This window comes from Arabidopsis thaliana, assembly GCF_000001735.4.
Source record: "Arabidopsis thaliana chromosome 1 sequence".
Lineage (NCBI taxonomy): Eukaryota > Viridiplantae > Streptophyta > Magnoliopsida > Brassicales > Brassicaceae > Arabidopsis > Arabidopsis thaliana.
In genome coordinates this window covers 21,444,334-21,471,358 of record NC_003070.9, presented here as the reverse complement: position 1 = coordinate 21,471,358, position 27,025 = coordinate 21,444,334, and the positions used below count along the sequence as shown (strand labels likewise).

General features: G+C 36.9%; 3 protein-coding genes, 1 non-coding gene and 2 pseudogenes across 15 annotated transcripts; all 6 read left to right on the top strand.

Moving 5' to 3' along the window:
• The first annotated feature begins 1,384 nt into the window (after window positions 1-1,384).
• On the top strand, window positions 1,385-2,008 carry AT1G08187. Of its 2 annotated transcripts, NR_143411.1 has the most exons (3): window positions 1,385-1,446; window positions 1,562-1,684; window positions 1,782-1,918. It is a non-coding gene; the product is annotated as an uncharacterized misc_RNA (transcript). The 2 variants fall into 2 exon arrangements; NR_143410.1 differs by lacking the exon at window positions 1,385-1,446 and having other exon boundaries at window positions 1,539-1,684; window positions 1,782-2,008.
• Window positions 2,009-2,853: 845 nt separating this feature from the next.
• CAT2 (cationic amino acid transporter 2) lies at window positions 2,854-7,358 on the top strand. The gene is made up of 14 exons (NM_179491.3): window positions 2,854-3,374; window positions 3,647-3,848; window positions 3,948-4,032; window positions 4,502-4,642; window positions 4,729-4,847; window positions 4,922-5,018; window positions 5,145-5,317; window positions 5,408-5,474; window positions 5,646-5,804; window positions 5,896-6,148; window positions 6,234-6,342; window positions 6,446-6,558; window positions 6,658-6,733; window positions 7,018-7,358. The coding sequence occupies exons 1-14, from the start codon at window positions 3,218-3,220 to the stop codon at window positions 7,172-7,174; spliced, it is 1,908 nt and encodes a 635-aa protein (NP_849822.1). The 5' UTR covers window positions 2,854-3,217; the 3' UTR covers window positions 7,175-7,358.
• Window positions 7,359-9,115: 1,757 nt separating this feature from the next.
• Window positions 9,116-13,692, top strand: AT1G58025 (DNA-binding bromodomain-containing protein). Of its 6 annotated transcripts, NM_001198328.1 has the most exons (10): window positions 9,116-9,243; window positions 9,521-10,264; window positions 10,381-10,458; window positions 11,091-11,325; window positions 11,928-11,988; window positions 12,227-12,314; window positions 12,429-12,809; window positions 12,925-13,119; window positions 13,389-13,430; window positions 13,599-13,692. In NM_001198328.1, exons 2-10 carry the CDS (start codon window positions 9,602-9,604, stop codon window positions 13,602-13,604), a joined length of 1,749 nt encoding a protein of 582 aa, NP_001185257.1. In that variant the 5' UTR covers window positions 9,116-9,243; window positions 9,521-9,601; the 3' UTR covers window positions 13,605-13,692. The 6 variants fall into 6 exon arrangements, with proteins under 6 accessions (NP_001185257.1, NP_001322913.1, NP_001185258.1 ...); NM_001333814.1 differs by lacking the exons at window positions 13,389-13,430; window positions 13,599-13,692 and having other exon boundaries at window positions 9,144-9,243; window positions 9,538-10,264; window positions 12,925-13,334; NM_001198329.1 differs by lacking the exons at window positions 13,389-13,430; window positions 13,599-13,692 and having other exon boundaries at window positions 9,162-9,377; window positions 9,504-10,264; window positions 12,925-13,236.
• Window positions 13,693-15,507: 1,815 nt separating this feature from the next.
• AT1G58020 lies at window positions 15,508-21,146 on the top strand (annotated as a pseudogene; the record flags this gene model as incomplete). Its single annotated transcript has 1 exon — window positions 15,508-21,146.
• A 1,078-nt stretch (window positions 21,147-22,224) lies between these two features.
• On the top strand, window positions 22,225-22,474 carry AT1G58010 (annotated as a pseudogene). Its single transcript has one exon.
• A 1,382-nt stretch (window positions 22,475-23,856) lies between these two features.
• On the top strand, window positions 23,857-25,538 carry AT1G58007 (multidrug resistance protein). Of its 4 annotated transcripts, none has more exons than NM_001124039.2 (3): window positions 23,857-24,107; window positions 24,277-24,524; window positions 25,000-25,538. In NM_001124039.2, the coding sequence occupies exons 2-3, from the start codon at window positions 24,300-24,302 to the stop codon at window positions 25,120-25,122; spliced, it is 348 nt and encodes a 115-aa protein (NP_001117511.1). In that variant the 5' UTR covers window positions 23,857-24,107; window positions 24,277-24,299; the 3' UTR covers window positions 25,123-25,538. The 4 variants fall into 4 exon arrangements, with proteins under 4 accessions (NP_001117511.1, NP_001322790.1, NP_001322791.1 ...); NM_001333812.1 differs by having other exon boundaries at window positions 23,857-24,138; NM_001333811.1 differs by having other exon boundaries at window positions 23,857-24,524.
• The last annotated feature ends 1,487 nt before the right edge of the window (window positions 25,539-27,025 follow it).

The following is a 27,025-nucleotide window of genomic DNA, read 5'->3' as shown; positions in this document are numbered from 1 at the left end:
CTATTAATCTGTAGATCAAAATCAACAAGCGACTAAATTATTGATTGACGACCAGAAAAATCTAACTTGAAAGAGAGAAAAAAGAAATGCATAGTAATATATGTACACCACTGTATAGATATCTATACACCATTATAAAGATGTATCTGGACAGTGGTGTACAGTTCTGTACAGTGGTGTACAGATCTGTACAGAAATAAATCACTGTATATATATATATATATATAAGCTTTTTAAATATATAGATACAAATTAATATAGATGAATAAACAATTGTACATATAAATACAAAAATTATTCTTTGTCTTTGTTTTTTTTTTTTTCTGGTATTTCAACAATATAGTTTTTTATTCTCTTTATTCAATTGGTTTAGAGACTAGCTAACACTGTATGCTTATTTATTTCCAATGATTTGTGGTTGTGAGAGGAGAGGTTTGCGGTTAAACACAAAATAACACTAATCGAATATAAACAAGGATATTACCAGCAGCAACAAACATCACATAAAATTTAAGCCCAACCGTAGCCAGTTAGTATGTACATGATTCGAAGCCAACCACAAAATTCTGTATTAGCAGCCCTATTAACCTATAGATCAAAATCAACCAACGACTAAATTATTGATTGACGAGCAGAAAAATCTAACTTGAAAGAGAGAAAAAAAGAAATGCATAGTAATATCTGTACAGTGGTCGATATTTGTTCAGTAGTCTATATCTGTACACTGCTCAATAATATAAAATTTAAAAATAATTAAACAAAATACATATCAAATGATAGAGAAAAAAACATAGATTTTAATGTATATGATCAATTTTAAGAAAATAAAATTTACAAACGAGCATTTTAATTCTTAAAATATGGGAGAATGAAATATCATAAATAAAGAAAAAGAAAATATAAAAAAACCTCACCTATACTCTAATTCTCTCACACAGGCTCTCTCTCCATAAGACCTCCTCTTTATTCTTTTAGTGGGAAATGATTTTATGTAAAACAAAGGAAGCCCCTTACCGTAATTTCCACAAAAGCGAATATTGCCCATTTTTTCTGTATCTCAAGACTTCTGTATCTCATAGAACGGTGGTCCCGGGGTAATCACCTATTATGAATAGTACCCGTACTACTTTTATAATTATATTCAAAAAATGTATCATTTCTCAACTTATTCCTTTAAAAAAGCAGTTGAGTTTAGTTTTTATCTCTCTTATTTATGTGCCTCAGAATTTCAGATTTAGCTTCTTATTATATAATTTTCATCTGAGTGTTAGAATGTGCAGATTATGGTGTAAATTTGTAAACAAAGCTAAGCACAGATAATATGTATATTAATTTTATTTGTTCTTGTAGGTCGAAACAAAGAAAGTGGTATATCAGCAAGATACAACCGCTGTTTCTCCGTTCTCCATTCTACTTTTTGTCGGCTTAGTGAATGTTCACCATCAGGTACTTATTTTTAATAATGTAGCTTTTTAACGGTGCATGTTGGATACTCTATATATATGTCGCTTTTGGTTTGTCATATGTGCTCTTTACCTGAAAACCTTACCATTCATTGCAGAGTGGATCAGTCACCACTGATGGGTGGTTAAAGCTAATAGCACCAGCTCAAACCGCGGTTTTGTTCAAAGAGCTCCGCTTAACCCTCCATTCCATTCTCAAAGATCTCATCCGAAAACCTGAGGTTACATGTTCAATCCTTTGTTTTATCTACTTAGCTTGGCGAAGTAAAAGTAGCTCAGGACTAAACTCTCCTCTCTCTTCACGTTTGTGTTTTTCAGAAATTATGTATTGTCCACAACGAAATCGTCAAAGCTATGGTCCATCTTCTTATAGAAGAAGGCAAACCGCAACACACATGAACTAAATATTACGCCAGGAAATGAAGATCAAACTGTGTAAATTAGAAAATAACTCTTTATTTTAGTAACTACTATTTTATGGCGGTGGATTCAGATCACCGGTGGTCAACTGTCTAACTATTTCCTCAATTGTAAATTAAGTGTCCTCATAGGATTGTTTTTGTATCACAAATAGTTTTGTTGAAATTTTTTGATACAATTAAAAGTTAGTTAGAAGATAATTCTAATTTTACATTTCCAATGAATTTGGAGGAATAGAGAGTTGGAAATACAAAGATAATCAACAACAAATTCGTAAAATGCAATTTTCTGTAGATACGGTCCTAAGTGTTGTATGTGTAAGGGTGATGAAGAAGAAGAATTTGCAGAGTACTACGAGCGAGTTAGGGAGGTAGCTGACCGTATGATCCTCCAAAGATATACGATTAAAATTTTGATTGAATTGTACTCAAAGGTTGAGGTTTAAATGTGAGTAGAGGGATTCATTGATGTAACATGAATCATCTAGAGGTTACGGAGAAGGATGTCACATTGTCCTCTAAAAATGAACCCTTGAACTTTAGTTTTGGATATCACATATTCACATGCCTAATCTCTCATCTCCCTTCACGTTTGTTTGTTTTTCTTCCATACATTAGGTATAGCCCATGGTCCATCTCCATCTTCTTATCTAAGAAGGCAAAATGCAACACACACATGAACTAGAAACTGCTCGAGGAAGTGAAGATCAAATCGTTTGTAAATTCCATAAAGAAAATTCACTCATGTTATATTGCGGAATAAACACTTACTCAAAAACGTCAAAATGCAAAATTTTCGATGTTCTTACGTTTTTTGGTAGATTTATATCAAACCGGTAAAACTTTTCCTATGCAGAGGAAAAGGCAAAGATTGGTCCAAGGAAAGTTGGAAAGGATGACGAAATGGCAAGAAACACGTCGAAATTATTGACCCAAATTAATCGGGATGGTCATCAAATTCGGATAACGTTTTGTCAGTGGCTCGTTTTCTCACGCTACAATAATTTCTCTTCTTTCCTAAATTTTAAATCATTTTCTTCATCTTTCTACTTCATTACGCAAACACAAGTCCTTGTCCTTCCTTCCTCAATCAAACAACACCTTCTTTAATCCAGAACAAAAAAAAACAAACAGAAGAAAAAAAAAAAAAAAAACTACAAAAAAAAAATCTCTGCCCGCTTCTCCGTTCTCGGGGTTGCGTCAAAATTGCACCAAATTAATCAAAACCTACCCAGAAATCATTTTTGGTCACAGGGGATAGGCGGGCAGATTTAAATTTTCTTCTTTTGTTCTTCTGTTTGAATTTGTATTGATTCGTGAAATTGTGTTTGTTTGATGGGGTTTTTGGTGGATACGCAAAAGGAAGGAGGTGGACATTCATGGGGTTACGTTAGAAGTTTGGTTAGAAGGAAACAAGTCGACTCTGCTAATGGCCAATCTCATGGTCACCAACTTGCTAGAGCCCTCACTGTTCCTCATCTCGTTGCAATTGGTAACGTCATTTCTCAATTTATTTCTCTAGTGTTTCTTATAAACACTCCCAAGTTTGATTCTTGTGTGCTCATTTCATGTGGATTCAGGTGAAAAAGTTTGGTTTTTTATTGTGAAATTCATATAATTTAAAGTTTGTTTTTTTATTGTGAAATACATATAATTTAAAGTCTGATTCTTTTTGAGATCAATTTATGGGGATATAGGTGAGAAAGTTTAGTTTTTTTATTGTGAAATCAATATATAACTGTTGACTTTTGTATGGATATATAGGTGTTGGAGCAACAATAGGAGCTGGAGTTTATATTCTTGTAGGAACAGTTGCGAGAGAGCATTCAGGACCTTCTCTTGCTTTGTCTTTTCTTATTGCTGGAATTGCTGCTGGTCTTTCTGCGTTTTGTTATGCTGAACTCTCTAGTCGTTGCCCTTCAGCTGGGAGTGCGTATCACTATTCTTACATTTGTGTTGGTGAAGGGTAATGATTACTGTACTTGCTTATTCTGTTTATCTCTAAGCAAAGTCTGGGGCTTTTTTTATCTTATTGAGTTATGGGTATTTTTTTGTTGTTATCTAGTGTTGCGTGGATAATCGGTTGGGCGTTGATTCTGGAGTATACCATTGGTGGCTCAGCTGTTGCCCGTGGCATATCCCCTAATCTGGTATGTAACTTAATGGCTTGTCTCTTTCGATCTCGGTTACAAAATGCAAATTACTTGGATAACTCTGTTTAGTGTGACATTGCTGATGGCCTTAATATAGCTTGCACTGGTAATTTGGTTCATGGAGTGTTCTTTAAATCCTTATCTCGTTGGTTTCTTGTCATGAAGCCCTTTCTTGATATTTCATTGTCTAGGAAGCTTCATGCTTACCAGGTCAATGAGTTATTTAATAAAACCGTTATTTTTTTGGAGACCTGGGTCGATGTGTTTATTTAGCTAGGGAACATCACATAGCTTGAATTGGGGACTATCAATGCTTCCTTCTTATGGATTCTTATTATATAACTGTAGTTATGGAATAAAAACATAGACATAAGGAAATTTGTTTTATCTCTTTTCACATTCATATTCCGTTAGCATCAATAATTTTGTGTCGCTAAAAGTTTATGGTTGGAAAACAATATTGCAGGCACTGATTTTTGGTGGTGAAGATGGTTTGCCTGCAATTTTAGCGCGCCACCAGATCCCAGGCCTTGATATTGTTGTTGATCCATGTGCTGCTATTCTTGTGTTTGTTGTAACTGGCCTTTTGTGCATGGGAATAAAGGAGGTACAAACTTTATATGATTTTGATCCCGACATCAGGATTAATTTCAACTCATTGTATTCTCATATATGGAAATATCTTCTATGCAGAGCACATTTGCTCAGGGAATTGTAACTGCAGTCAATGTGTGTGTCCTGTTATTTGTCATAGTAGCTGGCAGTTATCTCGGCTTCAAGACAGGTTGGCCTGGTTATGAACTTCCAACAGGGTAAGATGAGCATTCACTATGACTTGAGCTATTGTAGTTTAAGATACCTTAAATACTAATCATTTGTCTTTTAGGTTCTTTCCATTCGGAGTAGATGGAATGTTTGCTGGTTCTGCTACAGTCTTTTTTGCATTCATTGGGTTTGATTCGGTTGCAAGTACCGCAGAGGAGGTAAATTTTGGAATACATGCTCTTGCAAGTTTATGTTCTTTAGAGGCTTTGTATTGGTTTCTTTTAAGCACTTTTTCAAGTTTCAAGCACTTAGAGGTACTGAAAATGATTTTAACATCTATCCAGGTGAGAAATCCCCAACGGGATTTACCGATTGGTATTGGTCTTGCTCTCTTGTTATGTTGTTCTCTCTACATGATGGTCTCCATAGTTATTGTTGGTTTAATTCCTTACTATGCAATGGATCCCGACACCCCGATATCCTCTGCATTCGCTAGTCATGACATGCAATGGGCTGTGTAAGCATATGATCGTTTAAGATCCAGTCTGTTTCATCGTCTTAAACATGTTTAGGAGATTGATTTTTTTCATTTGGAAATTTGATGTAGATACTTAATAACTTTAGGAGCTGTCATGGCACTCTGCTCAGCTTTAATGGGTGCCCTTCTCCCTCAGGTAAAGTTTCTCAACACAAATCAAGAGTCAATGTTAGATACTGATACACAGGACAAAAAGTTTTAATCTCGAGTCAGTGATTTACGATTAAATGTCAGAAAACATTATGTGTTTTTCAATTTTCATGTGGTGTGTTCTTGTTACTGAATACTACTAATTTCATTTTTCCAGCCACGAATTCTGATGGCAATGGCTAGGGATGGTCTGCTCCCTTCTATTTTTTCAGACATTAATAAACGCACACAGGTTCCGGTTAAAGCAACAGTGGCAACTGGGTTGTGTGCTGCAACCTTAGCGTTCTTTATGGATGTTTCACAGCTTGCAGGGATGGTAAGACAGTTTGGTTTGTTTTTTCAGTTCATTGTGGGAACTTTTTCGCCATATGGCCTGTATTAAGTATTTGAGGCTGCTGATGGTGCAGGTGAGTGTTGGGACACTTCTGGCATTTACAATGGTGGCAATATCAGTGTTGATACTAAGATATGTTCCTCCAGATGAGCAACCTCTTCCGTCATCTCTTCAAGAGAGAATTGATTCTGTTTCCTTTATATGTGGTGAAACAACGTCATCCGGTCATGTTGGTACTTCCGATAGCAGTCACCAGCCTTTAATAGTTAATAATGATGCTTTGGTCGATGTCCCACTTATCAAGAATCAAGAAGCTCTAGGGTGTTGTAAGTTACATGAAGAAGCTCAGCTATCTTTATGGAGAAACTACATGTTTTAGCGCAAACTTCACATTTGTCAATACTTTTGCAGTGGTTCTCAGCGAGGAAACCAGAAGGATTGTCGCTGGATGGAGCATTATGTTCACATGTGTTGGGGCCTTCCTTTTAAGTTATGCGGCATCAAGCCTGAGCTTCCCAGGGTTAGTTCATCATTGTCTATTTTTAAACATTATTTTCTCAGAACTTTTATTGCTTATCATCATCTTAGCTCTTCTTTCAAAAAAAATCTAAAATGGTTAACAGGCTTATTAGATATCCGTTGTGTGGTGTTGGTGGATGTCTCCTCCTTGCTGGTTTGATTGCTCTGAGTTCCATAGATCAGGATGATGCGAGACACACTTTTGGACATTCTGGAGGTAATGCTATATAAATTGGTACCATACAATAAACTCTTAGCTTTTTTTCTGCATATGGAAGGCCTTATATGTCTTGTGGTTGAAATTCTTTTTGAATAGGTTACATGTGCCCGTTTGTTCCCCTCCTACCTATCATCTGCATTCTCATCAACATGTACCTTTTGGTTAACCTTGGGTTAGTATCTCTTTCACTTACTTGCGACTTTCATTTACCGTTTATTTTCTCTTGTTTCCACAGCTATTTTTATAACGGAATCTAACTTCAAGACGCTGTTTAACCTTAACCATTTAGGTTTAAAGACCGAGTTTGTAAAGCTTGTATAGTTTTATGATGAACAAATTTGTTGGTGTAGATAGGAGAAGAGAGCACAAGTTTATGTGGATCTGTGTCCTTTGGTGATAGTTGGTGTTTTTTTCTCAACTGTTTTCCTCTAATCTCTCGACTCTCTAACATGACAGATCTGCGACATGGGCTCGTGTATCGGTGTGGCTGCTTATAGGAGTGATTGTGTATGTTTTCTATGGTCGGAAAAACAGTTCGCTTGCCAATGCAGTTTACGTAACTACAGCTCATGCGGAGGAGATATATCGCGAACATGAAGGTTCTTTGGCATAGTCTGAGAAAGCAGCATCTCTTTTGTTATATATGTAACACAAATCTGTATTATCTTTATCTGGATGTAACAGCAAGAGTGGCACTATCTATTTGTTTGCAAAAAGATCTGTCCACGGCCTTTGTAAATAATATATATCATCATCAATTCATAATCAGGAAAGACTCACTTTTCAGTTCTCAAGAAGAGTATTATCAATATCTATGCTCACAAGACTCTGAAATTAAGTGGGAGAAAGTAACACTGCTTCGCCGTCTCTGTTCATGCGTTAATGTCGCATGTACATCTATACAATTGTTTTAGAACTTTTGTAGCTTATATATATATAGACAACACAACAAGATCTGTATATCAAAATAGTATTTTTTGCAGCAATTTTTATGGGCGAGGCAAAATGCATTTCAATCAATTTGGTGTTTGTCTAATAATTAAATTTTGTTCATTCAAACTTTGATAGGTCGGTTCAAATACAAATCCGTTCTAGACCCGTTTTTAAAACTGTTACACCAGATATTTTCATATCTAACAATATAGATATTTAGAAGATTTGGTTAAGACTTAAAACTATGAATGTTATTTCATCTTTGTTTTGATTTTTCTTTTAACTTTTTCCGGCAATTTGAGTGAGTTTTGCTACAATGTGGGGCACATTGTGCAAGAAATATTCCTCCAAACCATCATGGTCATTCATAATGCACAAAATGATGATCCTTATCTTGAGGAGAAAAAATCACCAGAAGAATCATAAATCTCTCATAAGCCAAACTTTACTTTTACAAATCAATATCCTTATCTCCATTATTTCTGAGTCGGATTAAGCATGTTAAGAAGCTTAGAATCGTATTAACAGACTACATATGTGAACATGAGAAGTCACGGCATGCAGTTTCAAAACCAAACTTGGTTCGATAACAGCAATGAGATTGTTGACGAAATTTCTTAACAAAAACCAGGATTCAAACATCGAATAACCCATCCCCAATGCAGAAAATCAACCATCATTTCTATCTCCCTAATGAAAATGTGAATCATATAAGAGAAATAGATACTGGTGTTAAGGATCACTTCTTCAATATAAGATTATTTTAATCGAATAAGCTGATTTAAATATTCTAATTGCGACAAAAAATTTCTCTATGAGACCAATCTAAACACGTCTGTAAAAATTCGGTGGTGTGGTAACTTCACCCCTTGGTCTCTTAGAGCATCATTATTGGTTGTTTCTTAAATTAGTTCTTAGAATTTTATTTTGTCATTGATTACTAAGAACATCTCATTTTAACTTTTATATAAGAGACATTTTATCATTTTGTCTCTTATATAAGAGTTAAAAGGAGATGTTCTTATCCTAAGAATTAATCTAAGAGACAACCAATAATGATGTTCTTAGACGACTAAACACCGGATAGTCCATTACATATGTCCGGTTCCTTCCCTTGGCAAAAAGCACCTTGATCATCTTGTTTGCGGAATCATGGTTGACATTCAAGGATTTGACGCAATTTTATAAAATCATGCCGCATATGTGGTTTGATAATGGAAATTCGTTGATAGCTACTTTGATGGTCTCTTCTATGTATAAGTCTTGACCAGCTTATCCATGTAGTACTGAAAGTATGTGACATCAGATTCCAAGTTATACCTATTTTAAAAATACCATTAAAAAAAACATAAAGATGCGAGGAATATTTTTGTAAGATAATAAGCAGAGAATACCAGCAGATGCAAAAAAAAAAGAAGTATAAGGTAAATTATTCATTAAAAATAAATATTTTTAACATAATAAGAAGCATTAAAATAATTTCTCTCTACCAAAAAAAAAAAAAAATCTCTCTACCAAACATTCTCCATTGAAATAGAAATTCTTAAGGAACAAAAAAAAACATACTCTCAAGTGGCCCATTGTAAGCCCAAAATATAAAACGACGACGTACAGTAGTTACTAAATTCGCAGATCTACTAAAAGTCTTAAAAAAACTCGACGGCTCCATCTCGGGTCTAAAAACTAATAATCGACGTTCGAAGAATTTGTGAGCCAGTAGAAGCGCCGGTCTACTTAAAAATTCAATTGGTAAAATCCACTTTCCCTCCTAACTTTTTCTAATTTTTTGAATCTCCCTCTCTTCTCTTCTTCCTCTCCACCAATCTCTTCGATTTTCTCTGGTAAATTACGACGACGACGTAGATTTAGGGTTTCTTATTCTGGTAAATTTCGCTCTGCTCTTGTCTCTGAATTCAAGCTTGTTTGAATCTTCTTAATCTCGACTATATATAGATTGTGAATTTCGTGATCTGCAATTTGATTTATTTAAACGATTTTGATTGATTCAGATTTTAAGATTTTGTAGCCCTTTGGTTGTTGCAGGAGTCTCTTCTAGCTTCTCTCTGTGTGATATCTACGTACGGGGTTGATAGTATCGTTGAAGAGTATGAAGCGTAAAAGAGGACATAAGAAAGGGAAGAAGTCTAAGACTATCAATGAACAAGGGAACTTGAACGAGTCAACTGAAAACGCGGAGAATCAAACCTCTGAGCATAGTTCTGAAGCTCCTGTTGAGTGTGAGAATAGTGAACTTGAATCTAAAATGGAGGTTGATGCTCCTTCACCTATTGCTGGAAGTGTAGATCTAGCTGATAATATAGCGGCCAAGTCTGTTGCGCGTGTTAAGGTTAAATTGAAGACTTCGAAAGCACCTGAACCCAATGAGACATTGCGTGATGATATCGATAAGAGTAGTTCTCAAGCGGTGTTAGAAAAACCTGTTGTGCCTGTTGAGAAAAAGGAGGAATTTGTTCCTCGTTTGCCTGAGAGGAAGCCGGTGTTTCTGAATGTTTACAGGAAAACTAAAGGTATAAGGATAAAGTCTTCGAAGGCGGTTGATGGGTCTAGCTCGGTTACTGAGAAGAGTGCTACTGATACTGTCAAGGTTCAGGATGTGGTAGTAGGTCAGAAGGATACGAAAACGTCTGAGGAGAATTCTCAAGCTAGTAAGAAAGAGGCGGAAATTGCAACGATTTCTTTGCAGAAAGAGGAGAAGAAGACTGATCAAAATTTACGATACAATAAGCAAGAACTGGAAGATTCTCTTATTGTATGCTCAGATTAATATCTCCCTTGATTGTTGCTAAATTCTTTCATGGTATGAGCAGTTCAACTTGTATATTACGCCTAATGCACCTTTTATGTGTTGGTGTCAAATTGCTCTAGGTGATCAAGAAGATTATGAAGATGGAGGCTGCTGATCCTTTTAATGTTCCTGTCAATCCAGAAGCTCTTGGAATTCCTGTAAGTACAGATATTAGCTTCGTCTTTGTTGGCTAAAGGTACCATTCTGGGAGTTGTTGTTATATATTAACCTTGGCTTGTGAAAGCTCTATCATTCATCTAAACACTTGATACGTTTCACATATATCCATTACATGCTTATGTTGAACTTCCTAGGTAAATTAGCTCTGAACAAAGTCAGAAACAAAAATCGTTTTGAACTCTATTGACAAGACTTAGAAATGCTCCAGTACATGGACCCGTCGTATTGTTTAGCTCATCTTTCTTTTTCCATATATACTCTTTTAGTTTGTGTATAAGTGAACCAGATTGGTTGTAATAGTATACACATACTATTGCCCTTGAGGGATAACCTTGGCTTTTTGTTATTGGAAAAACTAAAGTCTCTCTCCTTTTATGAACTGCTGATAATCGAAAGAAATTCTTGACTTGCCATCTTCTTATAGTTTTTAACAAACTTTGCCGCTCAACAAAGATGGATAGTGTGGCTTTTTGTCCCTGTCACTTGACATTTTTACTGGATAATTTCTCCTATACTTTTCCAATCTCCAGGCTCCAGCATCTTTCATCTTTTAAAGGGATTTCAGAATTGATGTCTAACACGTGAGACTGTTTTCTGATTATGTGATCAGGACTATTTCGATATTATCAAGACACCTATGGATTTTGGAACAATATGCAACAATTTTGAGAAAGGCAACAAGTATATGAATTCTGAGGATGTTTACAAGGATGTCAACTACATTTGGAATAACTGTTCCAAGTACAATAAGAAAGGTGATTATATTGTGGATCTGATGAAGCGAGTGAAGAAAAATTTCATGAAGTACTGGACTTCAGCAGGGTTGTATACTGAGCAATCAGCAGGTATTACTAAAATTTTATCTTCTCCATGTTTAAACTCTTGTGGTGAAGCATTGCTTAGTTGGTAGCCACAACTGTCTTCATGGATAGTTACATTTCTAGTTTCCCTTGGCATACATATATTAGACATTATGAAAATATTCTGTGTGCGTCTGACAATGGTCAGTGCTGATGTTATCTAGTGAAATGTCATTGTTGAAATGCATGTAGCTCCGTTTTAGGAATAAAAGTATAAGAAAACTAACTTTGTTTAAAAAATCAGTTTTTCTGATGTATCCATCCAGATCTGTTAGATGGATAAGTTAATCCTGAATGCAGTTGTGTGTAACCTTTTGGCTACACTTTCCGGCTACTGCCTTATGTTTAGATTTTGTTTGTCACTTTTAATTCTCTTATGGAATTTCAGAATTAAAGATGCATAAACCTATTTGTAGGAAGTGAGTTACCATTAATGAAAGAATTCCATTCGAGAAGAAATTATCAAGAGAAATATCAATCTGCAGAAATGTTAACAATGCACTATTTGCATTGTATATGTTAGCTATGCATTTTGGCCTGTGTAATTGTGCGTACGATTTAGCTTATTTGGTTTCTTTTTTTACCAGCAGAAAATACAGAAGATGGTGGAAAGGCATCCACAAAGCAGAAGAGTCATAAACGCCATGGGTATGTCGCTGAAACTTTTCTTGGTTTAAATTAGCCAAGAGGTTATCAAAGCTACTGTAACAAGATCTGCTTTAACTTTAGCTTAGTCAATGGTTAAAAAAGCAGATATATTGTACCTTTATTTAGTTTTCTCTTCGCCAAAATATATTCAGCAGCCTAGTTCATACATCTTGCATCTGCTCTCCAAAACTGGGGAGTGGGATCAGTTTTATTTGGTAGTCATCATTTTCGTTTGCAGAAGGCACCACAAGAGTGATTGCATGTGTGCGATATGTGTTTTGAAGCGTCGTAAAAGAGAACGTGAACGAGATTCTGGAGCTCAAGAGGTTAGTAATGTGTTTGCTTACAATGTCGCACCCATATATCTCTAGGTGTGTAAGTGTTTATGTGCAATGTGTAAACTTTGTATCAAGTAACACTGTAATATCTCTTTCTTGAAGGAGTCTTCACCTGCGGGAAGTCCGTCTGTGGATAATTCATCAGTAAACATGGGTGAGGACATGGATATTGATGTTGACAAGAAACCTGAACAAGAAAAAACAGAAATCGTGGAACTAGATAGTCCGGTGTCAAAAACACAAAGAGTGATTGAAAACAAACAAGAGGTGGAGGAAGAGGAAAACGTCGAAGTGGAGAGTGAAAATAAAACCAAAGCTAATGTAGAGGACAAGACTCAGTCGATTGATAGATCAATGGAAGAGACTGGCGATGAGCCTGTGAATAGTGCTGCAGAGAAATTGGTTGTTTTAGCTTCCCTTGAAGGTCCAAAATCGACTCAGAATGAGGAAGAAGAGAAGGAAAAACGACTTCAAGAGCAAAAGGTATTTACTTATCTTTTGCTATATACATCAGAGCAATATCGTCAGAAAGCTTAATAATGTGTTTGAATAAGCCAATAAGCACGATTGAGAAAATTGTGTTGTTTCGTTATTGCAGAAACGGCTGGAGTTAGAGCGTAAAGAATGGAGAATGAAGATGCAAGAAAAGTTCCAAGTCAGAAACCCGCAGCTTCTAAGTCTCTGTGAAACTCTCTTCCCTAATGACAACAACCACAATTCCGTATGGAACGGACCTCACTCACTGTTTAGACGTCGCGGAGGTTCAAATCGTAGTAGTGCTTTACACAAAGCAGTTGAGTCACTGATGAAGTAGTAAGGATTCAAAATGTAACATAAGTGTTTAGCTATTCGTTTTACCTGTTTGTTACACTCAACACCAATCACAATAAGCATCTTTGTCAATGAAAACAGATCATATAGCTGTTGATGAATTTTCCAAAAAATAGCGAATGTTATTTGAATTCCAGAAATTGGGAATGTAAAAGGTTTTCTGTTACAAGAGTGAGCTTAACAATTCGTTGTCCTATGCCCTTGGAGCTAGATCTTTGTTTGCTATGCTAGATGAATCTGGTTATTTTCATACTCTTCGAGCTGCCACCTCTAGTATGAATATAATTGAAGACCATACCAACCTGATTCAATGCAAGAATTAGCAAAAACTAGGACTAAGAAGAAATTATGTGAAGACATGTTAAGGTTTGAATGTTAATAAATGTTTGATACTGAATGTTTACTGATCAGACGCTTCAATTTTTATCATTTCAACCAAAGCAATAGGTGAGTATGCTAGTCTCATATCAAAGGCAGTCGAGTTAACATTGACCACAGACTGGAGGCTATTGTTGAACAAATGTTGGAAAAGTATGGGATGCCCAATTTTTTTTTTTTTTTTTTTTTTTTTTTTTTTTTTTTTTTTCTAAATTATTTTGTGTGTTTTTTAGTTGTTCAGTCCATAAATGGTTACCTATTAAAATCATCTCTCTCTAAATTAAATTGAAATTCCAAGAGAGAAAAGCGAGAGACCCCGAGAAAAAACCCTAGATCTGAGCCGCCGCCGCCTCTCCGCCGCCCGTGGCTTCTGCCGGCGGTGTGAGAAGGCTTCTCCCCTTTCTCCTTTTCGTTGTCTTGTCTATTAGTGTAGAAATAAAGTCGACTCGTTGCTCCTTTCTCCGGCGGCTAAGGTGAAGCTAAACGACGACGGTGCGACGATGCGGAGGCAGTAGCTGGAGGAGAGAGATCTCGGCTCGATCCTTATCCGGGAGACTGGTGGGGTTCGGAGCTGCTCCGAGCAGCTGTTTCGATCCCTGTATCCCCCAGGAGAACCAAGCCGACGGAAGAACAGAGGCAGAGTCGCAGTCAAAGTCTTCTAGGCGTGGGGATGGAGCTGTGGTCGCCGGTGGCCGAGATAATCCGGAGATCTAGTGAACCGTCTCAATGTCTGGTCCAGTCCGGCGATGGAGCGAGGCAACAAGGCATGTGCGGCGAGATCGTTCTGGCAATGCACTGTTTATGTGAGGTCTTACTAATCCGGGCTCCACTGTGTTATCTTTAATCGATTAGTAGCCTCATGTTGATTGGTTAGCTCGGGAAAAGCTCTAGCCTTGCTGGTTTGCCTTGTATCATTGGTCGGGTCAGTCGGATATATGGTCCGCTTTTGGTTTAAGACCGGAACAACGAAAGCCGGGGATTTTGAGCCTTTCGGATGATGCGCCTCCGGGCGGTAATGCTATTGGGACATTGATTACATTCTGATCAATAGGGACTAATAGTATGGATTTACTTTGTACTTCAGACTAGGTTTTGGTCTCTTTCGTTTTAGTACTTGTTCTCGTGTCGCTTAGAGTCTGTGTAGGTGGTCTAAGAGATGATAATATTCTCATTTGTGGAGTATTATCTATCTCATTGTGGTTTAAAAATGCAATGGTTCCTCGATCAGGTAGCGCTGGATCCGATAATGTTTCAGGATGATACTAGATCAAACCATTGCATTTGGGTCCAATTTGATAGAGGGAAATGTTATGTACCTTCAATTGGATGTAATCATTTGGTAAATGAAAGTTAATGTTGAACCAAAAAAAAAAAAAAAAAATGGTTACCTATTTGACAGATGTATTAGTGATGGAAAGTACATAAAAGCCATGGGCATTGCTATAGAATGCCGGAGATGGGATAAGTTGGAAGAAGCTATAACGAAGAGTAACGATGTTCAGAAAAAATTATCTTATTGCATTAATGTTTCTCACTCTTTTATTAACCGTAGAGAATATAGATTTGAGGTGAGTCTGGTTGCTACAAATCTAGATGTCAATGCATGTGATATGTTTCTGATAGTATTGGTTGATTAGAATCCATCTTATTTTTCCTCACCTAGCAAATATTATGGTCATGTAGTCCCCATATAGTTCTCGAGCGGATGATATGATGATTTATTTGTTTCTCAAAAAAAGAATCAAGCGAATGATATGATAATTTATTTATTTCTAAAAAAAGAATCATATAAATATAAGAGGTGAAATATAATGATTAATAACAAATTAATATATCAAGTTCGTCTTCCATGGAGAGCGGTGCTAGGGTTTTGGGCGAGAAAGCGCAGGACGCGACGATGACCGATGTTGGTGAGAAAGGGAGGCCGCCGGGGGATCCTCCGGATAAGTCATCGTCGTGGGCGAATAAGGTGAGAGGAGGCCATGTGGGAGGGATGTTGGCTCCGACGGATGTGTTAAGTGATGAGTTTGTAAGGGCACGGTTGAGTCTGACGTTTCCAGATGGCGAGGATGGAGAACCACTAATCATAATCGGGCTAGAGGTGTTTGAAGCTATGAACAGTTTGTGGAAGAATTGCATGTTGGTCAAGGTGTTAGGAAGGAGTGTCCCTATTGCAGTGTTAAGCAAGAAGTTAAGAGAGCTGTGGAAGCCTATAGGAGCGATGCATGTTGTGGATCTACCACGACAATACTTCATGGTTCGGTTCGAATCAGAGGAAGAGTATTTGACAGCACTGACGGGAGGGCCGTGGAGGGTGTTCGGCAGTTACCTGTTAGTTCAAGCGTGGTCCCCAGATTTTGATCCAATGAAGGACGAGATTGTTACGACACCGGTGTGGGTGAGATTGTCGAACATCCCGTTGAATCTTTATCATCCGTCGATCTTGATGGGAATTACTGGTGGCCTGGGTAATCTGATCAAAGTGGATATGACAACGTTGACTTGTGAAAGGGCTAGGTTTGCTCGTGTTTGTGTTGAAGTTAACTTGAGAAAGCCGCTTAAAGGGACGGTGATGATAAATGAGGACAGATATTTTGTGGCTTATGAAGGCCTTACGAATATTTGCTCCGGTTGTGGCTTGTATGGACATCTAGTGCACAACTGCCCACAAGTGAAGCAGAGTAACGTGGTGAAAGCTACACAATCTATTGTGGCGGTCGAGACAAGCTTAGCTCCAGTGAGTCAATCAGTAGATGGGTTCACGACGGTCGGACAGTCAGGTCGAAGGGGGACGAAGCAGCCGGCGACGGTTGTGTTCGCAGCTGGAGGCACTAGGAGCGGTTTAGGAAAGTCTCAACGTGATTTGGGGAAGAAGAGTGATTCAGCGAATATTTCGGTAACAAACAGTTTTGGGAGTTTGTTGACTGATATGGAAGGTACTGATTTAAGTGCAGATGTGGTGGAATTAGAGGGGAATAAGGAGAATGAGGAGATTCTAATTCAATCAAGGAATGAGAAGAAAGTTATTCATGGTAATGTTGTACCGTTAGGGGAGAATTCTAAGAGGGCCAATGAGGGTGCGCGTATAGGGAAGAAAGATAAGCGGAATGGGCTCAAAAAAGTTGCAGTTTCGAATGGGCCTAGGCCTAATCAAATGAACCACGTTAGGCCCACAAGAGGTCTGGTGTTTGGGCCAACTAGAGGCGAGATGGAGAGATCTTTTAACGGGAAACGTCTAAGGATAGAGGAGAAGAATCCAGGACGTCCGGGGGGTGTGTTTACTCAGACAGGGGACGGAAGTTCGAATGTAGAGAATTCCGGTCAAGGTCGAGTCGTTAAAAACATGGTCGGTCAGTTGGATTCGAATCAAAGTACGATGCCTATGGAGGAAACGATGCGTAGTGTTCCACAGGGTAGTGGTAATGGGAACATGGTCGCATAACGGATTGCCCCGGCTTTTCTTTTTACTCAAGAAGAAATAATGATGAATTGTTTACTATGGAATTTCCAGGGGGCGAATAAACCCCACTTTCGAAGATCAATTCGATATATTGTAAAAAAGTTTCCAACCGAAATCTTGGCAATCTTTGAAACTCATGCGAGTGGGGATCGAGCAGGGAGCATTTGCCAGGGATTAGGCTTTGATAAATCTTTTCGTGTCGACGCAGTCGGGCAGAGTGGGGGTATTTGGTTGTTGTGGCGGTCGGAGATTGGGGAAGTGACGATTGTTCAGTCAACAGATCAATTTATCTTTGCGACGGTGGATACAGGGGATGAGGTTCTGAATCTCATTGTAGTATATGCTGCGCCTTCTATAAGTCGGAGAAGTGGTTTATGGGATCAACTTCGAGATGTGATACGCGAGGCTATAGGACCGATTGTAATTGTTGGAGACTTTAATTCAATAGTAAGGTTGGATGAAAGGACTGGTGGTAATGGCCAACTCTCGCCGGATTCGTTAGCCTTTGGAGACTGGATCAATACTTCATCTCTTATTGATATGGGATTCCGGGGTAATAAATTCACTTGGAAACGAGGGAAAACAGAATCGAACTTTGTGGCAAAACGGCTGGATAGGGTTCTGTGTTGTGCTCACTCCTGTTTAAAATGGCAGGAAGCTATTGTAACGCACCTTCCGTTTCTCTCTTCGGATCATGCTCCTCTTTATGTTCAACTCTCTCCAACAGTAAGAGGAGACCCACGAAGAAGACCATTCCGTTTTGAAGCGGCGTGGCTAAGTCACGAAGGGTTTAAAGAGTTGTTAAATGTTTCGTGGAATCGAAATCTGAGTACTCCAATAGCTTTGCAGGAGTTACAGAAAATTCTCAAAAAATGGAACAAAGAGGTGTTTGGAGACATTCAGCAACGTAAAGAGAAGTTGGTGGTGGAAATTAAAGAAGTTCAGGACTTGTTGGATGTTACCCAAACTGATGAGTTGTTGCAGAAGGAGGAACAACTAATTAAAGAGTTTGATATCGTTCTTGAGCAGGAGGAGACGTTGTGGTATCAAAAATCAAGAGAACGGTGGATTGTGTTGGGCGACAGAAATACCACATATTTTCACACTTCTACGGTGATTAGGAGACGGAGAAACAGAATAGAGATGCTCAAGAATAATGAAGATCAGTGGGTTTCAGATTCTCGAGAATTGGAATAGCTCGCCCTTGATTATTATTCTAAGCTTTATTCTTTAGACGATGTTGAGCCTGTGGTTACCAAACTACCACCAGAAGGATTTATGAGCCTGTCCCAAGCAGATAAAACAGAGCTGCTACGGTGTTTCTCTGCCGGTGAAGTGGAGAAGGCTGTTCGTTGTATGGGTAAGTTTAAAGCACCTGGACCCGATGGATATCAGCCAGTCTTTTATCAAGAGTGCTGGGAGGTAGTGGGGGAATCAGTGGTTAAGCTTGTGTTGGAGTTTTTTGAAACGTCCGTGTTACCGAGTAGACTAAATGACGCCCTTGTTGTGCTGTTACCAAAGGTTGGAAAGCCTGAAAAAATAACTCAGTTCCGGCCTATCAGCCTATGCAATGTGCTTTTCAAGATCATCACTAAGACGATGGTAGAGCGTCTGAAACCGTTAATGACAAATCTGATTGGTCCGGCTCAAGCTAGTTTTATCCCCGGGAGAGTAAGTACGGATAATATAGTGTTGGTTCAAGAAGCAGTCCATTCCATGAGAAGAAAAAAAGGGGTAAAGGGCTGGATGCTTTTGAAGTTGGATTTGGAGAAGGCTTATGATAGGATCCGATGGGATTATCTGGAGGATACACTTATTTCTGCGGGGTTCCCCGAAGTTTGGGTAAGATGGATAATGTGCTGTGTGTCGGGCCCGGAGATGAGTTTGTTGTGGAATAAAGAGAGAACAGACTCCTTCAAGCCGTTACGGGGCCTCCGCCAGGGTGATCCCTTATCTCCGTATTTGTTTGTGCTATGTATGGAGAGGCTTTGTCACTTGATTGAGCGATCGATTGATAACAAACAGTGGAAGCCCATTAGTTTGTCTCAAGGCGGTCCCAAGTTATCTCATATCTGTTTTGCTGACGATCTAATTTTATTTGCGGAGGCTTCAGTAACGCAGATAAGAGTGATTCGGAAGGTGCTGGAGACATTTTGTATAGCCTCTGGTCAAAAGATTAGCCTGGAGAAGTCAAAAATATTTTTTTCAGGGAATGTCTCACGTGATCTGAGCAAACTGATAAGTGAGGAGAGTGGGATTAAAGCAACAAAAGACTTGGGTAAATATCTTGGGATGCCAGTACTTCATAAACGCATCAATAAGGATACTTTCAGTGAACTTTTGGAGAAGGTCTCTTCCCGTTTATCGGGTTGGAAGGAGAGAACTTTAAGTTTTGCGGGACGGATGACGCTTACCAAAGCTGTATTATCATCTATACCGGTCCATACAATGAGTTCTATTGCGCTACCACAATCGACTATTACTCGATTGGACAAAGCTTCTCGTTCCTTTCTTTGGGGAAGCACGGCTGAGAAGAGAAAACAACACTTGGTGTCTTGAAAAAAGGTCTGCTTACCTAAGAAAGATGGGGGTTTGGGCATTCGCAATGCGAAATTGATGAACAAGGCTCTTATTGCTAAGGTTGGTTGGCGTCTGCTGCAGGACCAGTCGAGTCTTTGGGCTGAGGTCTTAAGAAAAAAGTATAAAATTGGCGATCTCCGGGATTGTCAGTGGCTGCGTAAGAAGGGGACTTGGTCATCAACTTGGAGAAGCATTGTAACAGGGCTTGTGGATGTGATATCGCGGGGGACTTGCTGGGTTCCTGGTGATGGACATCATATTCGTTTTTGGCGAGATATCTGGGTCTCAGGGAAACCCTTATGGGAAGATGGGCAGGGCGTGGTTCCGGCGAACTTGGAGACAGAGTCAGTGCGGAGTTTGTGGAAGGACGATAGTGGCTGGGATGTCAGTAGGATCAGTCCGTATGTTTCAGAGAGCCGATGTCTAGAGCTACGGGCAATCGTATCGGATCATGTGACAGGGGCGAGAGACAGAATCTCCTGGAATGAGAGTCAGAATGGCCAATTCAGTGTATCGTCCGCTTATAATATGCTGAGTTGGGATGATAGTCCACGACCTAATATGGAGAAATTCTTTAATCGGATATGGAGAGTTAAGGTTCCAGAACGTGTGAGAGCTTTCTTCTGGTTAGTGGTCAATCAAGGGATTATGACAGATGCAGAGCGTTATCGAAGGCATATCGGTGAGTCGGAGATTTGTCAGATTTGTAAAGGGGGAGTAGAGACCACTTTACACATTCTCAGAGATTGTCCAGCTATGTCAGGGATCTGGACTAGAATTGTGTCTCAGAGGAAGCGGCGTGCGTTCTTCGACAAGACTTTGTTTGAATGGGTGTTTGATAATCTGCACGAAGAAACCCCTTTTCAAGAGAGCTCTTGGTCCACGGTGTTTGCTATGGCGGTTTGGTGGGGATGGAAGTGGAGATGCGGTAACATTTTTGGTGAGAAAAGGAAATGCAGGGATAGAGTTCAGTTCATCAAGGATGTCGCGAAGGAAGTATTTGTGGCGAATGCAAGGGCTACAGTGCTTAACGGGATTCCGACAAGAGTGGAGAGGCAGATTGGATGGGTCGCACAAAGTACGGGTTGGTATAAGGTGAACACAGACGGTGCTTCTCGTGGAAACCCGGGGTTAGCGACGGCGGGTGGTGTGATACGGGATGGAGCTGGAAATTGGTGTGGAGGCTTTGCGCTTAATATCGGGAGATGCTCAGCGCCTTTAGCGGAGCTGTGGGGGTTTATTATGGACTTTACCTAGCTTGGACTAAGGCGTTTACTCGTGTGGAGCTCGAAGTTGATTCGGAGTTGGTAGTTGGTTTTCTCAAGACAGGGATCGGTGATCAACATCCGCTGTCGTTCCTGGTGCGGTTGTGCCATGGCTTATTATCGAAGGACTGGATTGTCCGAATCACTCACGTGTATAGGGAGGCTAATCGTCTAGCCGACGGTCTAGCTAACTATGCATTTTCTTTACCATTAGGTTTTCATTCTCTTATTGATGTTCCGGATGATTTAGAGGTGATTTTGCATGAGGATAGTCTTGGGTCAACGCGACCAAGACGAGTCCGGTTGTAAGCTTTGTTTTTTTCTTTTTTAATATTATTCCGGGAGCTTCCGTCTCCCAGTGAATCACCAAAAAAAAAATAACAAATTAATATGGTAAATTAGATGTCAAATTTTATATGTTTATTTTGATTGGTTATTCTTTTTTTCAAAAAGTAAAAATGTATTTTCGTTTTGATAATTTATGTAAATTAACTAAATTAAAGAAATTAGTATTTAACTTATTTATCATTAATGGTGAATTAATTTAATGTTTGAAATTTTATTTTTAATAGCATTATTAGTAATTACTTACAAAATAAAGTTATTTTTTTATTATGTACTACCCAAAGAATAATATATGATAGTATAAAGATTATATTTAACATGCCGCATACTATAAATATTTATTTAGTGCTCTTATATAATCATTGAAACCGCTTTAGATTTTTAACAATATGATAATATCTTTACACTCAAAAAGGAATTTTTATATTTAGCAGGATTTTATGTTAATGAAAATAGTAGTGTATTCAATTAAAAAATAAGAAAATCATAGATTTAAAATTAAGCGATATTACTATTTTAGATCTTGTGTATGTCGTTTAGAAAGAAAAAAAAATAGTAATTCTGATTCGATTGGAAGAAGAAAATTTCAGACTTTCAGTTGACCCTTAATGAGGTGAATTAAATTGGTTGTTATAAAAAATTTCCCAATTGCATTGTCACGTAATATTTGAGGGGCAATGTTTATTTTATTTTATGTATTTACATAATATTAATGTAGAGATCTGTCTTAAAATAATGATTTATTTGGCAACCCCAACACAATGTAACGATTAAACTAGAAAATAACCAAAATTAGAAATTTAATGATTAAAACAAAAACTCATTGTGGTTGATAAAAAAAAACAAAAAAAAAAACTCATTTAAAACTAGTGAATTATTTTATAGGAAGCAAAATTGTGTGTTTTTTTTTTTACATTTTTTAAACTTAGGATTTTTTGACATTTTTCCAAATCAAAACCCTAATTTCAGTGTATACACTAATACCTAGGTAGCCCTCAGTGCAGTATATATAATTGAATATATCTCCTTGACTCCCAATAACTGAGTTCGATAGAACCGAGAAGGAAATCACACCGATGGGAGGATTAACGCGTTAGGGTGTAGTGAAGGAAGACTATTTGAAGGTCAAGGTGAAGCACACCTCGAGGGTTGCTGTGGAGGAAATCAAGCTCATCTTCATTGATACGGCTTCTCATTGCGCAGGTTTCAAGAATAGTGAGGAAAGGGCCAAGTTCTATGCCAGATTGAAAAAAGCTTAGATTTTCATTATTCTTTTTTTTTATTTTACGTCGCTTAGATTTTCATAATCCAGTCAAGTGATAAAACTAGATTTTAAAATTTTGGTTTCCCTACAATTTAGAAAAATTATATTTTTAGTTCTTCTAAAATTTAGGAAATCTAGTTTTTACTCAATCAACGTCATTTTTCTTAAAAACCAAGAACCAATTTTTAGAGGCTTTTAAAAAAAATATATAATAACTAACAAAAATCTAAAACTAAAATCTAAAAACTAAAATCTAAATCTAAAAACTGAATCGAAAATCAGCATCCATTCAAGACCTTATTTAATTAATCGATCTAGACGGCACCGCATACATCATATTAACATTGATAACAAAAAAAATATATATATATGAAATCCAAATTGAACATTCCTATTTAATATGTAGTCAGAAATCATATATTTACCCTAGGTAATGAAAGCGTGCACAGGACATCTATATCAAATCCGAACCCAATGCAGATACATAAAAGGAACATTTATTCATAATTGCTCCCTAAGTTACGTAATTAATTAATATTAACTAATTCCAAAAAAGTAAAAGGTGTTGTTTTTGTTTGGTTAGAAAATACCAATGGTTCTCTTTGTTGTTTCTTTATCATGACATGAAGGACCCATCTTCCATAATAATTATTCTTAATAGTAATGTTATTTAACTTTTTATATTGCACATTATTCTATGTTGTTTGCTTCTTGTGGACAAAAAAACGACAAAGATATACCCACTAATAAGGGTACATGAAACATCAAAGCCGTTTTAAGATATAAATATTTTTCTAACAAACTATTAACTATATGACAAACATATTTGATTAAGAGGGAGTATGGAAAGATGTAAAGGGAGAGTAGAATGTAGCTTTGTCTTTACATTTTGTCATGTTCCCCAAATTTGCGTACCTACGAATATTCAGTTATTCACGATACCTTATGCCAAGACTTAACTAAATTAATTTTAGGACAATGGTTGGTTGATGGTGGTGATTGATTAGCTCGATTCGTTGGTGTGAAATTTGTGTTAGGATTTTGGCTGCATCATTTTGGATATAACGCAATGGTTCGTCTTCTCAACGAATATTAAGTATTATTTTGCGAATTGCCCCATTCAAACATGATTTTATCATTCCTACAGCTCAAAAACTATTTTCGACAAACAAGTCTCGAGTCTATGTTTTTGAGATTCACTTCACATACCTCATCAAAATTTCTTGGCTACTAAGCGATCCTTTAATATTTCCGCTTCGACCAATACTTTGATCAAGACTCAAAGAATATAGATATATTTTTTGTTGAATTTTTAAATTTATGAATATATTAAGATTGTTTCAAGACTAAAATAACTGTCGGCTACAATTTTGAAATTTCTAAACTCGAATAACTCTTTATTAACAACAAAGCTATCTAAGTTACAGATTGTTTTCATTTTCAAAAAGGAATGTATAGTTTTTTTAGACATGGTAATAGCTTAGTAGGGGAACTAAAGAAAAAAAAGCTAAAAAGGATTCTTAGGGTAAACAGCAATTATATAAAGAAAGTCATGGACTCATCGACAAGTGTGAAGCTATCACTTTAAGAAGAGTAGAAGACAGTGAAGGAGATTATAGGATTCAGGGACCAAGATCATGTCTCCTCCTAATCCTTAGGTGCTATATTATTATTATCACACAAACTCTCGTTAGTATTTTTGACTATCTTTTTTTTTTTTGTCGTTTATTTATTCTCTTCAATATAGCGAATAGATATATATATATATACACTAAATAACCAAGTTCTTTCTTCGTATCATCTCTATTTTGTGTCGTCTTACATAAGAGCAAAAAAGGTGAAGGTTGAAGATGAACGAATCAAGGTCGATAAGGACATGGAGCATATACAGAACCAAGGATACTTCAGGGTCATCGATGAATGCGATTTCGTTTGGATTTGTGGCGACTGCAATATTGATCTTAATGTTCATCATAATGGCAATTCTTGAACATCTCTTCAGGTCCGATCATTCTTCTTCTTACGATGTTGATGACTCTTCTCAGTTTCAGAAACTTGCTGAAAAAGCTTCTATGGTAAACACCACTATTATTATAATTTTTTTTATTCTTTGTGCCTTATTCTTTCCCAATTCTCATTTTGTTATGATAGCTTAGTAGCCTACAATTTATATGATATTACTTGAATTTACTTACGCCTTTTTCTGAAAAAAAGAGCATACTAAATTTGGGACTTTTCTTTTACAAAACTACAACCCTTTGAAGTTTCACCAAAAGGTAAATTAGCAAAAATGAAGTTTATAAATGTCTACAGATAACCCAGTCTGTTAAAAAAAACAGCTTTAGTAAAACTTCAAAATCTATTACTAACAAAAAATAAACCTTGAAAGTTTCTTATTTATTCACTAAAACTAATTTCCCAAACATATTGTTAGGTCTTATTTTAATACTTTTCGAAACATTTGAGTTTTTGTTGTTAACTTTGCTTTTTTGACGTAAACCACCACTTTATAAATCATTTGACATAACCTAAGCACGTGAGATATGGCAGGTTCCGGTGACTACGTCAGATGTGTCAGTGGTGATGCCGGGAGACAAATTACCGTCATACGTAGCTCTTCCGGCACCATTTCCTTGCCGGAGAGAAGGCATTCGCTGGCCTTCCCACCTCTAATAAAGTATTGTCTCTCTTAGCTTAGTCGTTGTATCATAATTACTTATCAATTGTTCTGATACTTTGAACAATTGCTTGCTGGATCGAAGTTTTAGGTTAAATATTTATGATGATTCTTTATTTTTAGTAAGAACCGAGGTAGCTAACCTTGGGTTGCCATTACAACCATCACTACTGTATCGTTTCTCCAATTGAAGATATTCTGCTAAGTTCACATGTATAAGGCGACTAGAGCTAACTTTTGCTAGCTCGGTATTGAGGCTTACGACCAATATATGTATACAAGAGACACAGCTCCTATGTGTACAAGAAAACATGGCTAAGAAAATTTTCCAAACATCAACAAATTTTTTGATGTCGTCGAAACTTTATAGGAAAATTCTAATAAAATATATGTTGTCGGTAAACCGTGGAAATTAACAGATAAAAATTCATCGAATTGTGGTCCAAAATTTCATACTATGTTTTTATAGACAATACACGCACGCAAGAAAAAGCATGACCATGAAAAACAAAATCTTATGAAAAATGTTCTTCCAAATGCAACAGAAGTATCTTGACGCAATTGAAACTTAACCAAGCTAATCAAAAGATTCAAGAGTTGGACGGATATGTAGATGTGGCCTACTCTAGTTCCATGATGCAAAACATTCATCTCGATTTGGACTCGCCTTCTCAAAGAGAATATACCGGAAACAAAAATGTAGAGGCTACAAGAAAATATATGCATTCAAACAAAAATTTTTGACGGAAACTCATTAGAAATTTTCCTCAACAATTCGTCAGAAATTTTCTGTCAATGTCTGACCAAAAAAATCTGACCAATTTTCAACTAATATTTTTTACATCGGAAATTTGTCTGAAATTTATCTGCATTTTTCCGACCATGTTTTTTCTCGGAAGTACTCGTTGAAATTTGGGATATTTCCTTGTTGTAAATCGTTTGATTTTTAATTGATATTTTATGTTTTAAATAAATTATAAATTTGTTTAATAGATTATTAGGATTATGCATATATACTTTAATTGTAAATTTTAATTAATATACATTGTAAATAGTGGTCAGAAATTCTTCAAAATTTCTGGTCAAATTCTGACGACTTTATATTTATTACAATGACTTGTTTGTCGGAAGCAACTCAAAATTTACTGTCAATATTCTGACTATTTTTCACAAGAAAGATTGCTCGAGATATAATCGGTAATTTCCAACTAGAAGATAGTTAAAAAATTCTGACAAGGCCAGCCCTAATATATCTTTCATTGCCATATTTTATTAGAAAATTTTTGACAAAATTTCAACGATATTTTTATTATTGTTTTCATAAAAAGTAAAAATAAGAAACCATCCAGAATAATTTAAAGTAAATATAATTTAAATCAAAAGGCTTAATATTAAAATCCATAAAAGACAATATCAAATTGTCATCCAAAGTAAATATTGATTAGTAACAAATATATTAAAGAAAACAAAAGTAAGAGATTAGATAAATAAGGAATAAGAAACAAAAATTGGAACATACAGATATGACGAGAGTAATATTAGAGAGAATGAAAGAGTTTAATGTTTTATATTGGGGGTTTTTTCCCTCTTGTTTTACATTGGTTTGAATGAGACAAATGTCTACAGCTGTGCTTGGACGCAAGCTGATCAAGCACATAGTTGTGGCCCTCGATCAAATATCTATTTGAACGGCCAATTTTATTGGAAATCTCAAGTTACAGTTTCCCCATTTATTTATTTTCTCCCTAAAGTTAAGCTATTAGTCGGGCCAAAAAAAGAAATTCAGCGTGTGGCCTGTTAATATTCGGAGCTGTAGTTCAATATATAAAAAAGAAGTTCGAGCGACCTATTGCATCTTTAATTTGTAGGAAACAAAAACAACACTAAATTCAGATGATT